We start from the raw sequence: 18,328 nt of genomic DNA, 5'->3' as shown, positions 1-18,328 counted from the left end.
AGCGGACGGTCCGGGGAGGCCGCCCCGGCGGGGGTGGGGGCCGCGCCCGGAGCTTTTAGAGGCCCTATGTCACTTTGGCAAAAAGCGAAAAAAAATTGGCAAAAAACAAACGAAAAGCTGTTATATATGATGAATGTAGTGATATATCGCCAATTTTTCGGCGATATATCGACTTGTCGGCAATGTATCGCCGACACAGAGCGATATGTCGCCGATATATGGTAAATATCGTGTCGCCCTGGGGAGTCATGTCGCCCCCCAGCGACACGGTGAACTATGGATGAAACGTCTTTTAAAATCACCTGACCAATATGATACTTGATACTTATATTTTAAACTTACTTTGTAACATGTGAATTTTTTTAACTCAGTTGTCATTTTATTCTCTAAACTTTTCTTTGATGATACAAACCATCTTACCCATCAGGCTGTCTTGGTCATACAATAAGATCCTACTCTGGTTGTATATCAATTAGTTCTGTAACCTAACTGTCAAATGTCCCTCACCCTCTGACAAAATGTTACTTTTTTCTTTATTATTGAAAGAAAAAGATTAGAGTAGGGACTAGTTTTGCATTTAACAAAGATCAAAATAGATTCTCGTCCCCAAAACAAGAAAAATCTTTATACAATCTTGCATTATAGGTTAGTGGTGATCAAAGAGCTCACACTAGTCAGTCCATATTAGATAATTCTAATTGCTGTATAATTCTCATTATTAGATCAACTACAACACCCAATAGAAATAGGATACTGTTCTAGTTATTAAAACTCCATAATAAGAAGAAAACAAATTATGAAATAAAATGTTCCAGCATCTGAAAGCAAATTTTCTTCACTCCCAAGATTCAAAAACATGTAAACTCTGGGGATATTTGCTCTGTTTTCTTGTCTTAACAAAAGTTCTGTTGTTCTCTCAACGCCAAAAAAAAAGGAGATTGAAGTAAAAAATATATATATCATACTTATTCAAATAGTTATTACAAATAATGCCAAAATTGGAGATACAGATCCATCAAATCAACCATTTATTAAATTTGCAACTTGGGCATCCATCAGCTCAAATGGTGTAGTGAACTGGGTAGCAATTCCTTTTCAGGGATGTGATCAACACATCTTAAAAAGAGTTGTCTTCGGTTAGACCATATGTATCTCAAACTACCTGTACCTGACTCAATCCATTGTCCTCTCCGTGTGTGTTCATCTGAGAAACTAAAGCTGCTTCAAGTTCTGCCTTTGTCAGCAACCTGCTGGATTGATCAAAGGATGTATTGGCATGAATATTAACTTCTTCCAGTTGCATGGGTGTCAATGAAAAACGAGTCCCGACTGCATTGACAGTTCTGTCGATGAAATCTGATGTCGATAGATAGTCTTTCATACGACAAACAAATTCTACATGATTCCTTGCCTAGAAAGGAAGTGAAGCAACATGCGTAGAAAGTTATAAAACTAAGTTAGAAGACCAACTAGCTACCAAAAAACAAAAAAAGAAAGAATTAGAAGACCAACAGTAAGAAGTCACAGGATGAAACATGGAGTGCTACAGATAATAATCCCATCCCATCGATCATTATGTCAAGTTACATGCTGTGTGTTTGAGCATATTTAATTATAAAACAGTCCAAGCTTTCCACTATATGCAAGGACTAGATTCAACACCAACATACCATAAGCAGACACATGGGCCAACTCTTGTATCAGACACGACTTGGTACACAATTAATTGGCATGCTCATGCTCTGAATAATGTGAGCAACCAACTTATGTAGGCATGTAGCCGTAATCGATAACCCATAATCCATTTGAAAGACTAACCATTGAATGAGATGGTGACAACAGCCAGAAGTTTCAGAAAACATGCTTAAGCTTAATGCTTGGAATTCGTTCCTTCATAGCATCATTTTTATGATTTAACAAAAGTAAGTTCACTCCTACTCCCACCTCAAACAAGAGGAATAGATCACCAGACAAGTACTTCCATATCCCCTTCCTGGATGGAGTCAGGACAGGGAACCAAGGCTTCTAGTGCAGGTAAGCTCTGTAAAGTTGGTTGCTCAAGGGAAAGGAGATGACAGGCTAGCTAGGGCTAGTAATTGACAAGGCAACGATAAGCAGTGCAGACAGGAACTTAGAAGATGTAAATCCCAAAATTCGAGATTTTTAGTCTGAAATCTATCCGTTGGGACACTCTCTCAAGGTGATCCAGAAGGGCATTCCTTGCCTTGCAGCTTCAATCCTGATTCCCTAATGAATAGAACTAACAGAAACTGAGTATTAACCCCAAGGGTGACCTAACGAGTCAAGCTGCTTCTCGTTTAGATGGCATTTGGAGTTCACAAATGCTGAACACTCCCCTCTTTTTCTTTCTACAAAAACCACACAAGAAGACCTCCCAAGACCTTTCAGGTTTTATCACATCTGGTGTTCTCATCATGGGTTCATGCATTTTTTCTGCAACCAGTGCAATACAGCGACTGCTATATTTATTGTCGGGAATGCTTTCAGGAACACACAACGCAAGAGGAGACAGATCTTTAAAAAAAAAAAGCACAAAGAATTTGTATACACAATGAACATGATAAATTTTAGGACAAAACAAAACAAAAGAAAAGTAAGAAAGAGATGGCCAAAGCATGAAAGACCAACAATCAGGTAAATGTAAGGAAGAAACCAGAAACCCCAATACAAACAAGATTGTACCCCGGGGAGGAGAAGAGAAGGGGCGATTGAAATCCATGGGACTACTTTGGAACAATGACCAAGATCTCGGTTTTGGCCAGCTAGGAACCGAATATGCCGAGGTGGGTTGAAAATATGTTGAAACCAGGGATTTTTGGGGTAAAACTACAAAAGTGATAGGCTGGTCAAAACTACGAAAACTTGTCGAAACTGCTGAAATTGGGTTAGCTAAAGTTGGCCATAACTAAGCATTTATTGGCTTAAACTACCAAAATTGTCAAAATATTAGTCAAAACTATTGAAAATTCTGAAATATTGTCAAAACTTGTCAAAACCTAGGACCTTTAAAACCATGGATTTTTTGGGTAAACTCGACAATGTGACGGGCTTGTCAAAACCATCAAAACTAAAGAAACTTGTTGAAACTGCTGAGATTAGGTTGGTTGAAATTGGTCATAACATGGCATTTACTGGTCGAAACCACCAAAATTTCTGAAATATTGTCAAAACCTGGGACTCTTAAAACTAAAACCTACTTTCATCTAGGTTTGGGAAACCAAGGTTTAACCGAAACTTTGAACCATCTTGGTCAAAACTTGAACAATGGTTTAGATATTCTCCTCAGATTTTGTATATTTCTTCTCATCCAGGTAACAAATGCAGTAACAGTGACATCACCAGGATAATAACGGGGTAGTATAGACATGAGAAGCTCAAGAAGAGATTCTACGCATTACAGGACATGGAGGTTGCAGGAAACATAAAGTAGAAAAATAAAAAAAGAGTGGGCTTGCAGCCTGTGTGGATGGTGTTGCAGAGAGGTGGGGCAGCTGGATTTGCAGGAGAAGCAGGAGGAGAAGAGGAAGAAGAAAAGTAAAAGGGAAAGGATGTGTTGATGTTACCCTTAAAAAGTAAGGGCTTTGTGGTCACAGCAGGTTTTTTATTAACATAGTAAAACAGTAAAACCATTAGTTTCAGGGGATAAGTGAGTAATTCTAAGAAACACAGGGGATGCTCTCTGATTTGTCAGAAAGGTGGAGGAGGTCAAATGACTCAAATCACAATACCATAATGTAATAGTAATATTTTTCTTATGTACTACTCCTTGCCATATTCATCTGGATGAATCTTTTTCTGAACAAAAATAAAACAAGGATCAACATAACAGAGATGAAAAAAAAGAAAAAAAAAGAAGATTCAGATCGTACTGATCGATATTCAGGAGCTCGTCTCGGTATTTTTAGATAAGCCATATTTCTGTCCTCATAATCCCATAAAAAGGAAGTATGGTGGATCCACCGTCTTTTTGATATAGATTGAGCATTTCCACCAAACTTGCTGCTCCCAAAAACATAATCTACAACCAAGGAATTTCAACATTATTCCATCCACTTGAGCAATCATTAAATGAAACGAGATAAGTTATCCAATGAAGTATAAACCCCACAGAAGTCCTATTCAGGAATTCTAGCAACATAAGGATGAGATACTGGTAATATAGGCTTGAACAGAAGTACAGAACAGAATACAACAATACAATGAATTATTGTTGATGAAAAACAAACTTGGAAGTGCAAGTAATAACAAACTGAAAAAGCTAGCTGGCCAGAAAATCAGTATATTTCTCCCAATCTCCTTTGCATGGTTCTTTTTCATGCTAAGATGGTTGGATGAAATAGCTGGGTTCCATTTGTTCAATAAAGAATTAATGGGATCTCTAACAATTTACAAAGCAACTCACTGTATAAGGTTTTGGTTGTGGGGAAATGTGGCCACTGCACATACATGGCAACCAATGAGAGCAGATGAGTAGGCATAATGGGGGGCAGGGCAGTTATTTCATCCCTTCTGTCTGAGTGTGGTGGAGTAGAGTGGCAGTATACTCCACCACAGATGAGATAACCTTTCTCCAAAAGATTTTATTTTGGATAACCAAAAATATATTAAAAGGAAAAAACAATACAAAGAAGGCATCATCCTAGAACCCCTTTAGAAGAGGGGTTAGGACAGTCCAAACTAGGAGGGCATTCCCTCCTAACCAGTATCCCAAATAGGAAAATAAGCCCAATTACAAACTGCAATAAACATGTGCTGCCTCATCCCTTTCAATCAAATCAACTAGCTCTTCAGTGAGGTGTATAGGATCTCACCACTCTTGTTGCTGCCTAAGCTGAACCCTCATCATACAACCTGTGCAGGTTCTGTTCTCTCCACACATGCCTAAATTCCACCTTAGCTAGCATAGCTGCCTCTTGCAAAATCCTCCCTTTTATAGCTTGATACTTCCAAGGACCTCGGATAGTCCCAGTAAGAATATCAACTGCTAACTTCAAATCAGATTTGATGGAAACTTCCAAATATGCTTGTTGAGGGCAAACTACATGGCTTAATGGCCTCAAGGAGATTTGAACTCCAGACTTCTTACTTATGTTTAAAAAATGAGCATCACATTGGCAGGTGGGGCTTGGGAGCATCACACTATGACATTATTTGCATTCTCTTTTTACTCTTTTTTTTTTTTTTTTTTTTTTGGGGGGGGGGGGGGGGGGGGGACTGGTAGCTTCTATACAGGACTTCAACCCTAGCTCCAAAGAGATTTGAACTCTTGACCTCATACTATAAGGCACTGATCATTATCAACTAAGCCAAGTTTGACCTATCACATTTAATTAATGCTCTTAACATTGGGGTACATTGCAAGTTATTGTTCCGGATGCTAGCTTTGCTTGAAGTACACCCCAATCTCATTGGATGATGATGGTCAAGATGGGCATGGCAGCAAGAAAAAATAGTTCTCCATAAGATTTTATTGAAAAGATAAGTAAAAGTTGAGTAGCAACTTCCCATATAGATCCCATTATGCTTTTGACCCAAAAAAGTGGTGGCATCTTGATCATAGAAACACTTAGCAACAACAGAAAGCTCCATCCACATTATATGGTTGGGTTGGTTTTGCACCGAGATCTCAAAAAGATCTTGCGAAATATCTTGCTTTTTTAAGAAAGCAAGATGAGATGCAGTGTAAGACGAGATAAAAGGCGAGACTCCCACATTTCACTCGAGATCTCGCCTATCTCGCAAGATCTCTCCCTAGATCTCGCGATATCTTGTAGGAACTCTCAACTTTTTGCCAATTTCTGCTAGATCTTCACTTGCAACTACTTTTAGCACATCTACAACACCAAAGGTAGATCAATCATTCTATGCTAGTCTTATGAACTTATGAGTTATGACTTATATAGAACTTCTGATGGTTGTATAATTTTATTATTCTATTCTCAGAGTTGAGATTGTGATACTCATATGGATGAAATTTTGATGACATTTAACTGTATTGGTAATATTACATGTTGTATAACCTTACATTTCCCAATCCTACAACATTTTAGTTTCACACTTAGGGTTGACTTAGAAGTCATACTTAGAGTTGTTTTATCACAAATCCAAGGACACCAGTGTGTTCAAAAGCTTAAATTAGGCTGTCTACCAAGTTTGAACCCATCCTAGACCCTAAAACCACTCAGATGGGCCATCGAGTTGGCTGAAAAAAAGACCATATCTCGACCGAGATCTTGGGTTTTGGAAGGGGCAAGATCTAGATCTTGAACCATGGCCAAAATAAATGACTACAAAGGAAAAATATGGTAAAGTTTGGCAATAGTTTCCCTAGTTGGGAGGCCATGTAAGAGATTCCCTCGTCAGACACCTAGTTCCACCTAGTTCCAAATTCATTCATTTACCCACAAATAATGGCATACCCTCACATGTGTGTATAGGCACCACTTTAGTAGTCCCTTGCACCCATATCAGATTACGAGATTATTCAATGATCTGAATCACCACTTGGCCAACTCTGTTTCAGCTGAAATGACATGTGAAAGAGGACTTTGGGATTTACTGGTCTAAAAAATTGGATCCATGGAGCATAACACCAGAAAAACTACTCTTAACAAAATATACAGATAATAATCTACTTTTCAGCAAAATTTCATGTAAACAAATAGGCCTTCAAGAAAAATGTAACACGTAGCACAAGAACATTCTGCTTTCTAGGTATCAGCTTCCTTTTTTATACTAAGAAGGTTATCTGTAACATGTACAAAAATATTGACAAGGCCATTTGCAGGGAGTAGGACGACAGGGGAAAGGACACAATTTCAAGTCCTAAAGTGCAGGCTGAGTTTTTCGTATGTAAGTGGACGTTCTAAGTTATGTAGAGTATTAAATCTATTCCTTATAATTATTGTGAATTATTCATATAACTTGTGAAATGTGGTTGTAATCAAGGAACGAAAGTTCGCCGGTTCGCCGAGTACGCTACCGGGCGAAATGGCGAAATATCGCCAAAATCTCGGCGATATTTCACTCCTCAATTCAAGAAATTTCGCCCCCTATTTCAGGGCTATTTTGGTCAATAATTTTGGTAAATTTGACGCTATATCCTAATTTGATGCAAATATGTGATAAATTTAAATTATTTCCATTTAAATCTCCTGCCTAGCCACATTTAACATGTTACCTTCTAAGGCCTAAATCATTCAGACATAATTGGAATGATTAACGGACGATTCTATCACAAAATTCCTTCACAATTTAAATTGTTTCCATAAATTATTTCATGTATATACTCTTTCCTAACCACATTTGGCATGTTGACTTTTGAGGACTAAATCACTAGAATATAGTTGGTAAGCTTGCTCATTAATCTTGAAGATTTTGCTATAAATGTCTTCCTATCTATAAATTATTCTATGTAGATTATCTTCCTAATTATATTTAGTACATTAACTTTTGAGTCTTGAATCATTGGGATAGAATTGGTAAGATTGGGATAGAATCGCGAGAGAAATCGTCTAAAAATGCAAGAAATAACATAAAAATCGCAAAATAATAATAATGTAATATCGATTTTTTGATATATCGTGAGATATCGCCGAGAAATCGGCGATATCTTGCATATCTCGTTTAGGGAGGGGGTTTCGTTTCGCCCCCTCCCAATATCACCATTTTACAATTTTACCCTTCTTTCTTTAGCATGCAGTTCCCACCACCACCAACACCCCAGCTTGCAGCTTCCTCACCAACCTCAATTTGTTCCCACTCTCCCTCTTCCTTTCTCCTCCTTCAAGGCTCCCAATTCCACCTCCACCTTGCACTCGCAACCCCCATCTTCCCATTCCAACCACCCATGTTCATCCTTCAACTCTCAGCAGGGTTCCACTGGTTGTTGCTTATTGAGTTCCCCACAAAAAGGATTTTCTTCCCCTTAAACCTATTTAAAACCAACAGTGCATCTAATTCATCACCTAGAAAACAATCGTCATCAAATTCATCACTAGAAGCCGAATAATTTTCCAATTGGAAAATGGAGATGCAAATCAGTATTTCCAAACCAAATTTTAGCAGAGAAGATAAGCAAAAGGAAATTGGTATCTTGACTAGCTGGTCAGTAGCAACAGGTCCGGTGCTTGGACATGTGGTCCTAAGCCTTACAATAGGAGTTTCAGGAGTACGTTAAGTAGCTGGTCAAACATGCAATAGTGGGTGTCATGGCTGCTAATTAAGCTCAATGGACCAGCTTTTAAGCTCTGCTTCAATGACAATGACAGAACTGTGGTTTCTTCTTCTCACCAATCATTGTCCCCATTCAACACCTTAACAAACCAAACCAGAAACACTAAAAAGTCCATTCATTTGAAGACCTAGGTGATCTTAGTCAAATAATCTAAGAATTAGGAAAAGGTTGAAGGGTTTAATTGTCAATAGCTTCCTTTTCACATCACATGGCCCACTTCTACTTCTCACCCAGATCATACCTACATCACATAGGAATGAACAGAGGAAAAGGTAGATTGATAAGGAGAAAAAGAGATGGGTGAGTTTGGTACTAATAGGGTAGGAATGAGGTCAGAGGAGAAATGGGCATTCAAAAATAAACAACTGCAATCTTTAACAGAAGATCAGAAAGGGTCAGATAAGGAACACTAGGTTATTTCTCTCTGCTTTATCTTTCTGTCAACACTAGTTTACTGCTCCCCCCCCCCCCCCCCCCCTCTGCAAGACAGTACAGCTAACGGAGGAGCTGTCTGGAACCTACTTGATGCTTCTATGACAGCAAATTGGTTTGCTCTACTAAAAACCATATATGGAGGTGATAAAACCACAGCTTTGAAAAAGTAACTGAAAAATAGAGGACATGACAGGCAAATCGTCATTCTTTTCAAGCAAATAATACTGTTCAGATGACACTTGACAACAATGCTTGATCTAGGATCTCTTTATGGTAGAAGTTCTGGTGCAGTCGTGGGTGACACATTATAGGGCCATGAATTCACTGCAGCTATGGAGAAGCCCTGACAGTAGCGGTCGGTTTGATTCTCTAAATTTCGTGCATTAGTTCATCTTTCTTTCTGTAAAGGTGAACATGATATGAGAGTATTATGGGGTTGATGAAATATTGGAGAGACAACATCATCACCTAACAGTAGGGGTATGTGTAATTGTATTTTACTATACAAGGGAATTTTCGAAATTTTGCAGATTTAAGGGCTACTAACAGAAATTGTTTGCAACACCAGGTGATGCATCAAGCCTCCAATTAGGTCTCTTAGATTTGAAGCTCAGCAGTTAGAAGCCAACGTTAAGCCCCTAGATTTTCTGCCCAGCAGCACATTAGTAGTTTAACAGTATTTTATACTTATCTTTTCAACTCCAAATGAATTTCAGCTGGGTAAGTGCATTAGAGTAATTCGGCACAGCTAGGTTAGGACAGTGTAGCCCTCTATTTAATTTCAGTTATTTCAGTATTCTATTTTAATTTGAGTTCTAATAAGGCAGCCCATGATGCAGAGTCCATTTAAAAGTCACGTTATAAGACGGTTATCCATTTTCAGTCCAAGTCCTAGTTCTACCATGACTCTCTTTATAAAGCTATAAAAGCCTTCCAACACCCCCTTCCCCTAACCAACCAAAATTGAAAAAACATGATGGAACTACAACAACCTTCATTATTAGATGAAATATCTCAGGTTTGCTGCTCAGTTGATTGACTCTTTAATGTTCTCACCTACAATAGTGTTTTCAGCTTTGGTAAGGTACCTCCAAGCATTTGAAAAAATGGTTCTCAGTGAAGTCAAGTAGAGATCCTTCAGTTGCATATGGACTCAGCCAGCAGAAGCCATCCTAGCTACTCCAAAGTTCAGAAAAGGCTCCCCCCATCCAGGGATCTGGCAGTCACCACCCCATTCCCTTCTCTTATCACTTTTTTATATTTCAGAATTTCAGACTACCCAAGACAACCAAATCTCAAGGTCAGGTCTACTCCAACTTAACCATTAGACCTGTCCCAAACTTCAGGCACATCAATTACCCAACCCTGATGACTGTAGAACCTAATTTGACCTCATTTTGACCAGCCAATTTTAAGATATAAATGTCGTTTTGTATTCTCATATTCCCTAAAACCCTAAAACAAAGAAACCCAAAACTTCCAATTTGATTTTCCAAACCCAACAAAACTGTGGAGTATCATATCCCTATGTCATTATCTATATTTCCTCTGGTTTCAACCCATTTTGACATCCCTAACCCAAGAAGGTTCTTGAATTTTCGTACTTCCTAGGATGATAAAAACAAGAACACAGATCTAGCCTAATTTACCCATTGGAACAGCACCAAAATTGGAGGATCATTATCTACATTCCCTCCAAGTTTCATCCTGCTATGTTACCAAGAAACTGCAGATTTCCGTCTCAAGTGACAACAAGAAGAAGTCATGTCCCAACTAGATGGGGTCAGCTAGATGGATTGTCGTCTTCCAATCAGCTCTATTTAAGGCCATACTAGATAGAAGGCCTAACCTATGCATATCCTTTCTCGCCACTTCTTTTAATGTTATTCTAGGTCTGCCTCAAGTTTTTCTAATTCCTTAAGTCTGAATTAAATCACTTCTCCAAATAGGGGCATTTAAGGGCCTCCGTTGAACGTGCCCATACCACCTCAATTGGTTTTGTCATAGTTTTTCATTTATCCGAAAATAACCATTCCTTACTTCGCTTTTCCTAGTTTTTCCACTCATCCATCTTAGCATCCTCATTTCTGCTAGACTAAGTTTATCTATGTGATGTTTCATGCATCATAGCTAGTCGTATGACGGTCTTATCGAATTTCCACCTAAGCTTTAAAGGAATACATCAAGACCTAGACTATTTTAATTCTTTGGTAAACATCACCCTCTAAATCACTTTTTTTTTTTTTTATCTATGATATGATTGGCCAAGGTACCTAAAACAGTCACTTTGTCAAATCTCCTTCGAATCAAGTTTCACCACCCCCATCATCCATCCAATCACGACCAAACTTACACACTAGATATATTGTCTGAGTTCTACGTAGTTTTATAGGCTTTTGATTCCAAAGTTGCCCCTCGTGATTCTAACTTGAAATTAATCCTAACTTGTGTCTACCAAAACAATATCATCAAGAAAAAGCATACACCAAGGAACCTCATCTTGAATGTCTTTGGTTAAATCACCTATTATAAGTGCAAATAAAGATGGGCTTAAAGTTGCTAATCCTTAATGTAACCCAACTGCAATTGGGAATGCACCACCTTGTCCCCCCTTCCGTTCTTACAGTTGTCACGGAACCATCATACATATCTTTAACTTTGTACATGTATTTTCTTGCAACATTTCTTTCTCTAGTTTTTGCCAAATTAACGCTCTAGGGACTCCTTTACTAGGTCAATAAAATACAATAATGAAGATCTTTCTTACACTCTTTATACCTCTCCAAAGTCTCCTAATAAAGCAAATAGCTTGCATTGTAGATCTTCCCAACATAAAACCAATTTGGTTCCCCGTAATAGTGGTTTCTTGTCTCAAATGGGTTTCAATTACTCTCCCATAATTTCATGGTATGACTCATCAATTTTATGCCTCTATAATTATTAGAAGAATCATAGTTGTCAATGCGACGCCTTGGTGCCCTAGCTCTCTTTTGGGTCAAGGCGACCTCATGTCGTCTTGTCACCTAGGCGACGCCTTAGCGCCTTGCTTGGTGCACCTTAGTTTCTGTTGTCCTCGCCTCACTTTGCCGCCTTGACAATTGTGACAAGAATCTCCTTTATTGTTGTAAATTGGGAACATAATGCTTCTCCTCCATTCATCAGGAATTTTCCTTGCATTCATGATCTTATTAAACAACTAACATTGCCATTTGAAGACTTTTCCATCAAAGATTGCCATAGTTCCAAATTGGAAACTCTATCTCTCCTCTTTGTCCCTAACACACCCTTCAAGTTTCAAACCAAACAAATCAGCCAAGACCCCACCAGAAATCTCTCTGATTTGCCTTATAAACCCCCTAACTGAAATTTCCAGAAACACTTTCTTGAACCCAATTGAGTTGGTTCTGGTTTGAAAAAAAAATAAAAATAAAAATAAAAAGAGTTGGATCTGAACATGGTCTTGGAAGGACTAGCTCCTAGCCGATCCTATTCAATCTAGGATAACATAACAGAGGAATTATATGCAATTTTCGCTTCTTTTCTTTTTTTCAATACATGTCTTGATCTTATCTTCTACATGCTTCTCTTTGGGGCTGGCTTAGGTGATGCTCCACCAAACCAACAAAAACTTGCCACACCATCAGACTAGGCTACCTCTCACAGCAGTTAGAATCCTGCAATCTTGCTGGGCTGGTTTTCAGGGCTTGTTCCTGCAGGCGCATATCGACTAGTAAGCTGTGATCTACATCAACGGTACTTCATGAAATATGAAAAAAGCAAAAGACTGTATAAAGGCAAAGAGTCAACTCAATGTCTCAACTCAGTAACTTAGACAAGTTTACTCAGTTCTGACCTCAGTGCAGTAGACTTTGACACACAACTTACAAGCTTAATCTTCCCCATTGTAGGATTGTTAATTTGGTTCTTTAATTATTTGTTTATTTGTTTTTCTCTAGTTAACACCTTTTTTGCTAGTTGTAAAACAGTACCAAATCTGCTGAAGTGTATTAATTTGTTGAGACATTTTTGTTTCAAGTTAAGACATCACCTACTATAGTTTTGGACTGGTGGTCTCAGATCTAAGAATGAAGTTTCTATTCACCGGAGTAATCAATTCTGAAACATGACCGGTGTCCTAAATCCAACTCTGATCTTTCAGTATGTTACTGTTCTACTGTTAGACAACAATTCTTTTAAGTTCTGTTTACATCTGATATCCAGATTTGATTTTATTGATTTTCCTACAAATTGAGCTGTTATACCTTGCACTCTTGTCAGCCATTCTGGTTTATAAAGAACTTCTTAGATCTACTTGTTAAGTAGATCGCAACCACATCAGTTGTTCGTTATGGAGTTATAAATGACATAATTTGCATTTGACATATTACCTGCTATGTATACCTAATCCTACAATAAAATTTTTGCTTAATAAGCAGCTACATGAGACAGAGAATTTTGAATGTCATGTGCATTGTATGTCAACATTAAAATGAAAACAAAGAATCAAGCTGTGCAGCACAGACAAACAAGATTTCCTTTATATGTTTGATATAGTAGTACATAAAGGATTATAAACAGAAATTCCGACCAATACCATTCTCACGGAGCTGAAAATCAGCGATTCCTCGGAACACGTCTTCATAAATCAGACCACTCCAAGACATGATGGGGCGAGGAAATGATTCTACATTAGGAACGGCATCCTTGTTGCATATAAAAGTTACAAAAATGGTCCCAGAATCAACAATAACAGTCCCACCCCCACTAAATCTTCTTACCACAGGAATCTTGTCTTGCAACACAGGTTTAATTTCAAGAAGTTCAGATGGTTTCCTACATAAATGGACTCAATTGGTTTAGCATACAGAAAGAAACACATAGAACCACAACTCAGAAGGTAGGAAAACTTGAAAGGTAAAAGAAACTAGGAACATTATGCGTGTAACTCATGCTTCACTGAAACGTATTTCATCTTCTATATAAGAGGGGATATGAATGTCTCTAATTCTTTTTTCTCTCATTTTTTTCTTTTGGTTGGGGGGGGGGGGGGGGAACGGGATATCAAGTCCAGAGGAAACATCAAAACAGATGGCTTTACAAGTCAATAATCCTAGATGAGCAGGTTTCATCTACTGTGAAACCATTGCCAACCACCAGCTTAGTAGTGTAGTCCCTGATAATGTTGCTACAGTAGGATATTAGAATCCATAACAATTCTCAAGCAATGTCCTGAACTGTTCTTTTGTCCCCCTTTTTTTTTTTTTGGGGGGGGGGGGGGGGTAAAATGATGCAAGGGATTTCTCCCAGATAGAAGGGAGAGGGGATATGAGAAGAACAGATGTTTGACATCTTTGACTAAAAAGGGGCAACTGGGTTTTTCCAAATAAGTTTTCTAGCAAAGCTTGCAATATTTTAATCGCAGATCTTTTGGATGCCATGACCACTTTCAGATTTAGGAAGGCAAACAACACACCAATTAATAGGGTGAAGAAACCTAGGGTATTCCTCACCTTTCCAAGGAGAAGCACAAAAGAAGCCTCCAATGGTTTTGATGGTAGTCTTAAAACAGATGATTGATCTAATGAGAACAATCCTCCCAACAGCAAAGAGAAGCTGATGTATCCTAGGTTGGGACCCCCCCCCCCCAAAGTTAGGCCCAAAAACCAAACCCAAAAGGTGCACCTAAAGCTGGCCAAATACCCCAGGGGTATTTTGGTCATTTTCCAAGCACCCTTTTGGGACCCAATATGGGTCTTATTTTACTCCCCACGGCCCAAAGTGAGGGATCTAACTTTATTTTTTGATGTTGATGAGTTAATTGTGAGTTATTAAGAGTTTCAGTATTGAGTAGTAATTATGAGTTTCACATGGTCCAAGTTGGTCAGTTGAGTCCTTGTTTGTTTAAAATAGCAAGTGTATTAATTAAGTAAGAATCCATGTAAGGTGGTAGTATCCTAAACTATAAAGGAGACTCACTCTCAATTCCTTATTAATTAGAGTTGTTAGCCAGTCAGGATAAGATTCCTAATTTCAAGGAAACCTTATCTGAAGGAATTTGAGTTGGTTTTAGAGTCCAAATATAGTAAGTGTCAGTTTCCTTAAGAGTCAAGTTATTTCCTTTAAAAGAGTCCTATTGAGTTGTTTCAAGTTAGAAAAGAGTTTTGACTCTAATTAGAGCTGGGTGGCTATAAATAGCCTGAGTCTTTCTTGTAATGGGCAGTCTTGAATACTAAGAAAAGTTGAGTTTTGAGAATTGAGAAGCCGTGGGATCCTAAGGGACGCCCTGTGGCTGGGTATTGAGAGCTATTCTTCATCCCTCAAGCTTCATTCATTGATTCCAGCATTCAGCACATAATTCTCAGCAAATCTGCAATCACAAGTAAGCAAGAGATCCCATCCCTAACCCTAATCTTCTCTAGCTCAGTCCGCAGCCTTCCCATCCCTTCCCCCTCCCCCTCAGTTTCAGACTTTGTAAATACCCCCACCCCCATCACAAATCACCCCTTCCCCTTCCCCCACTGGCCTAGCAACTTCTACCCCCTTCCCTAGCATCTGCAAGCCCTCCCCCTTTTCCACCCTGTTTTTGCGATAGCAGCAGCCATCCATCTTCATAAACCCCTACCTCCTCAGTCCCTCTAGACCCCAAAACTCCTTTCCTAGAGTCGCACCTAGAATAGAAACTCTAAGTCAATAGTCTCCTCCAACCTACTTTCCCTTAACCTGGAATTTTCTGCACTTCATCTTCTTCAAGAGGAGTTGCAGAATTTTCAGGATTTCATAAAACCCTACAACCTTCAAACCCCAGCGCCCCCCCCCCTTCTTCTAAACAGTTTCTAAACTACTAGTTTAACAGCAACAGTAGTTCAGATCTGCAGCCTACAGCCATCCTAAACCCTAGCCAAAACGCTAGCTTACCCCAAAACCCTAATCTGGGGCTGGACCTATTTCTGAAGATCTTGAAAATCTGACCCTAAATTATGGGGTTACATCAGAAGCTAACCCTTCCAAAGTTGTAGCCTTTTATGGATGAGGATAAGCATGGGGTTTCCTGATGAGTAGGGAGCCTTCTAAGGACAAGCGGGAGGCAAGGTGGACTACTAGAAGGGAACCAACGAAAACCTTGTGAGATGAAGGAGAGAGGCCTTGACTGGGTCTGCGACAACTGCAAGGAAGAGACAGATATCATAAGATTGATACAGAGACCAGAGAGGGATTCAAAGCACTAGAGAGTGGTGAGGATAGACGAAATGCAGGAAAGGCAGGTCTTGGAGAAGATCATCAGATTATCAGCAATGGCATGGGTTGAGGATTTCGAACTTGGGACTGGGGGTGATGTGCGGTCAGTTTTGGATTGTAGCCTCTTGGAGGCACAAGAGTAAAGGAATGGGGAAGGGGGCAGCCCTGGATGATCCCCACTTAGGAGGGGAAGAACCCCACAAGGGAGCCGTTGGAGATGACTAAGAAAAAGGGATAGGATATGCAGGCATGGATCCAATGGAAAAACAAGGAAGCCAAGCCAATATTGAATATCTCATTACTAGTTTGAAATGATCAGAAGACCAAGCAACTCAACCAATTACTGCAATCCTTGTTAGAAGGCATACAATAATAGCATTGCTTTAACATTGTTTTCTGTAATAAGTTAATACTCTGGAAAAGCCAATTTGAAGGAATAATATTTTAGAATAAGGCAAGTCGGTTCAAGTAAGCAATCATAAATCATAGAGGTAAGAAATAAATAAAATATTGTCTCATACTGAATAAGGTGACGACCATGCCACTAAAATAACCATGGCAGACATCTCTATGGGCCAAATACTTATTAGTCCAACTGATTAGCTCAAGGAAAAAAAATAAAAAAAACCTACGAAAAGAAAAATAGATAAAATACAACTTTACTGGAACGAATGATGAGTTGGTTACATATGAAATAGAATAAAACTAAATCTGCCATCCACAATTTAAATGCAAATGCAAAACATGATCAGGAAAGCCTACCCGCTTACTCCCATGACAATAGTAGGAGCATTTGTTCCATCATTTATGATGCACCAGTTATCAGAAGACGTCCTGAACAGTCGCTCCTCTAAATGAAGCTGCTGTAATATAGGCATTCCTTTAAATTTAATAATATTCATCAATGGACTCACAATGCTCTTAGCCGGAGTTGCAGCCATCATATAGTGAACAGTAAAGATTTATCAGGAAACCTATTCCTCCCTGTGTATCAGAATCCACTTCCCATGAACTAATAAGATTTGTTCTTCTTCCCTGAATTGGAGATATAGTTCTGGAAGGACCATTCATCAACAACAAATAGGCAAGACCAGTTAAAACCCAAATGTCATAGCAATATTGTGCAATAAAAAGTAATGAAACAACAGTGGTGACAAATTTCCAAAGGATAAATGCAGCAGAGTGGTTGGGAAAAAAAACGTTTGCATCTAAAGTTAGAGAGGTTATTAACTACATGCTTGCATCCAAAGTAAGAGAAATTATTAACTACATGCATGCATCTAAAGTTCAAAGCATCCCTAACATCTAAGAAACTAAGTATTAACATCCATATTTAATTCCAAATCCAACGGAACTTATCCTTCTTCCTCACAAAATTCTATCTAGGGCTCTAAGCTCTCAACTACCTATATGATAGACATTCAATCTCAAACTCGTAGAAAATAGGATAGTTTATACACGATAAAATCACACAGTCCAGGGCTGACAAAGTCTTTGAACCACCACAAATGCTATATGACACAAATATCGAAGAGCTACTGAACTAACTGGAGTCAACAGAACAACCGTGACCTTGCACAATTACTGCAAATGGGAATTGGAAACCAATAACAACAAATGAAGGAGTTCCCAGAACTCAATTCCCCGTAATCAAAACTGTAAACCTCTGTTAACAGAACCAGAAATGTGGGACTTCACCCACGAGTTTGGTTTGGAATACACCCAACCCTTGAGAGACCAAGCTTAAGTATTATATGAAGGAAATTTAATCCAAGCTTCAAATTTTCATACAATGGACTAGATCCCAGGATTTTCATGAAGCATTTGGTAAAATCCATAACCAACATTGGAAAAGGTAAAAACATTCACGCAGAAACGAGCTGTCGATTTTGTTAAGAAACCCAATTCCTTTACCGTAATACAGAGCGTCAATAATGGGGAACTGAGCATCCTCAGTTGAACCAGCTGACTATCCAAACAGCTACCGAGAGTGAGAGAGAGCCAGACCTTCCGCGGTGGAGGGTGTTGCAATTTCTCCAATATAGAAGCCGAAAACGGCGCAGCAACGGTTCGCCCAACTACAGCAATTGGGCTTTCCTTCTTGGCCTCAGCAAGATTGGTCAAAATGCTGTCTTAGGCAAATGTAATTGCTGAAGTCTTCAATGCTTGGCAAATGAAAATCAAAGGGTGGGTTTAAAATATTGGGTTTTTTTTTTTTTTAGAAAAAAAATTGTAATAAAAATGTTGGGTGTTGGTGACCATGTTTTATGCCGCTGGACCATGTTGATGGTTCAACCGATGCACTAATACTAGGGGTGTGTAAAAGGATTGGATTTCCACCAAATGCTGCTATACCATATTTGCATTTCATTATTTTCTGACAGATTTAAAAAGTATCAT

The 18,328-nt window shown here is 38.8% G+C and overlaps 1 protein-coding gene across 2 annotated transcripts; it reads right to left on the bottom strand.

The window, feature by feature from the left end:
• Positions 1 to 517: 517 nt before the first annotated feature.
• LOC149015964 (Biotin/lipoate A/B protein ligase family) lies at positions 518 to 18,082 on the bottom strand. Of its 2 annotated transcripts, none has more exons than XM_089156953.1 (5): positions 17,843 to 18,082; positions 16,691 to 16,982; positions 13,287 to 13,525; positions 3,891 to 4,039; positions 518 to 1,411 (listed from the first exon to the last, which is right to left on the bottom strand). In XM_089156953.1, the coding sequence occupies exons 2-5, from the start codon at positions 16,870 to 16,872 to the stop codon at positions 1,154 to 1,156; spliced, it is 828 nt and encodes a 275-aa protein (XP_089013079.1). In that variant the 5' UTR covers positions 16,873 to 16,982; positions 17,843 to 18,082; the 3' UTR covers positions 518 to 1,153. The 2 variants fall into 2 exon arrangements, with proteins under 2 accessions (XP_089013079.1, XP_089013080.1); XM_089156954.1 differs by having other exon boundaries at positions 17,936 to 18,082.
• Positions 18,083 to 18,328: the final 246 nt, after the last annotated feature.

Source organism: Hakea prostrata, chromosome 5, assembly GCF_041222555.1.
Source record: "Hakea prostrata isolate BN-2017 chromosome 5, UWA_Hpros_2, whole genome shotgun sequence".
NCBI lineage: Eukaryota > Viridiplantae > Streptophyta > Magnoliopsida > Proteales > Proteaceae > Hakea > Hakea prostrata.
This window is presented reverse-complemented; position numbering and strand designations above follow the sequence as displayed.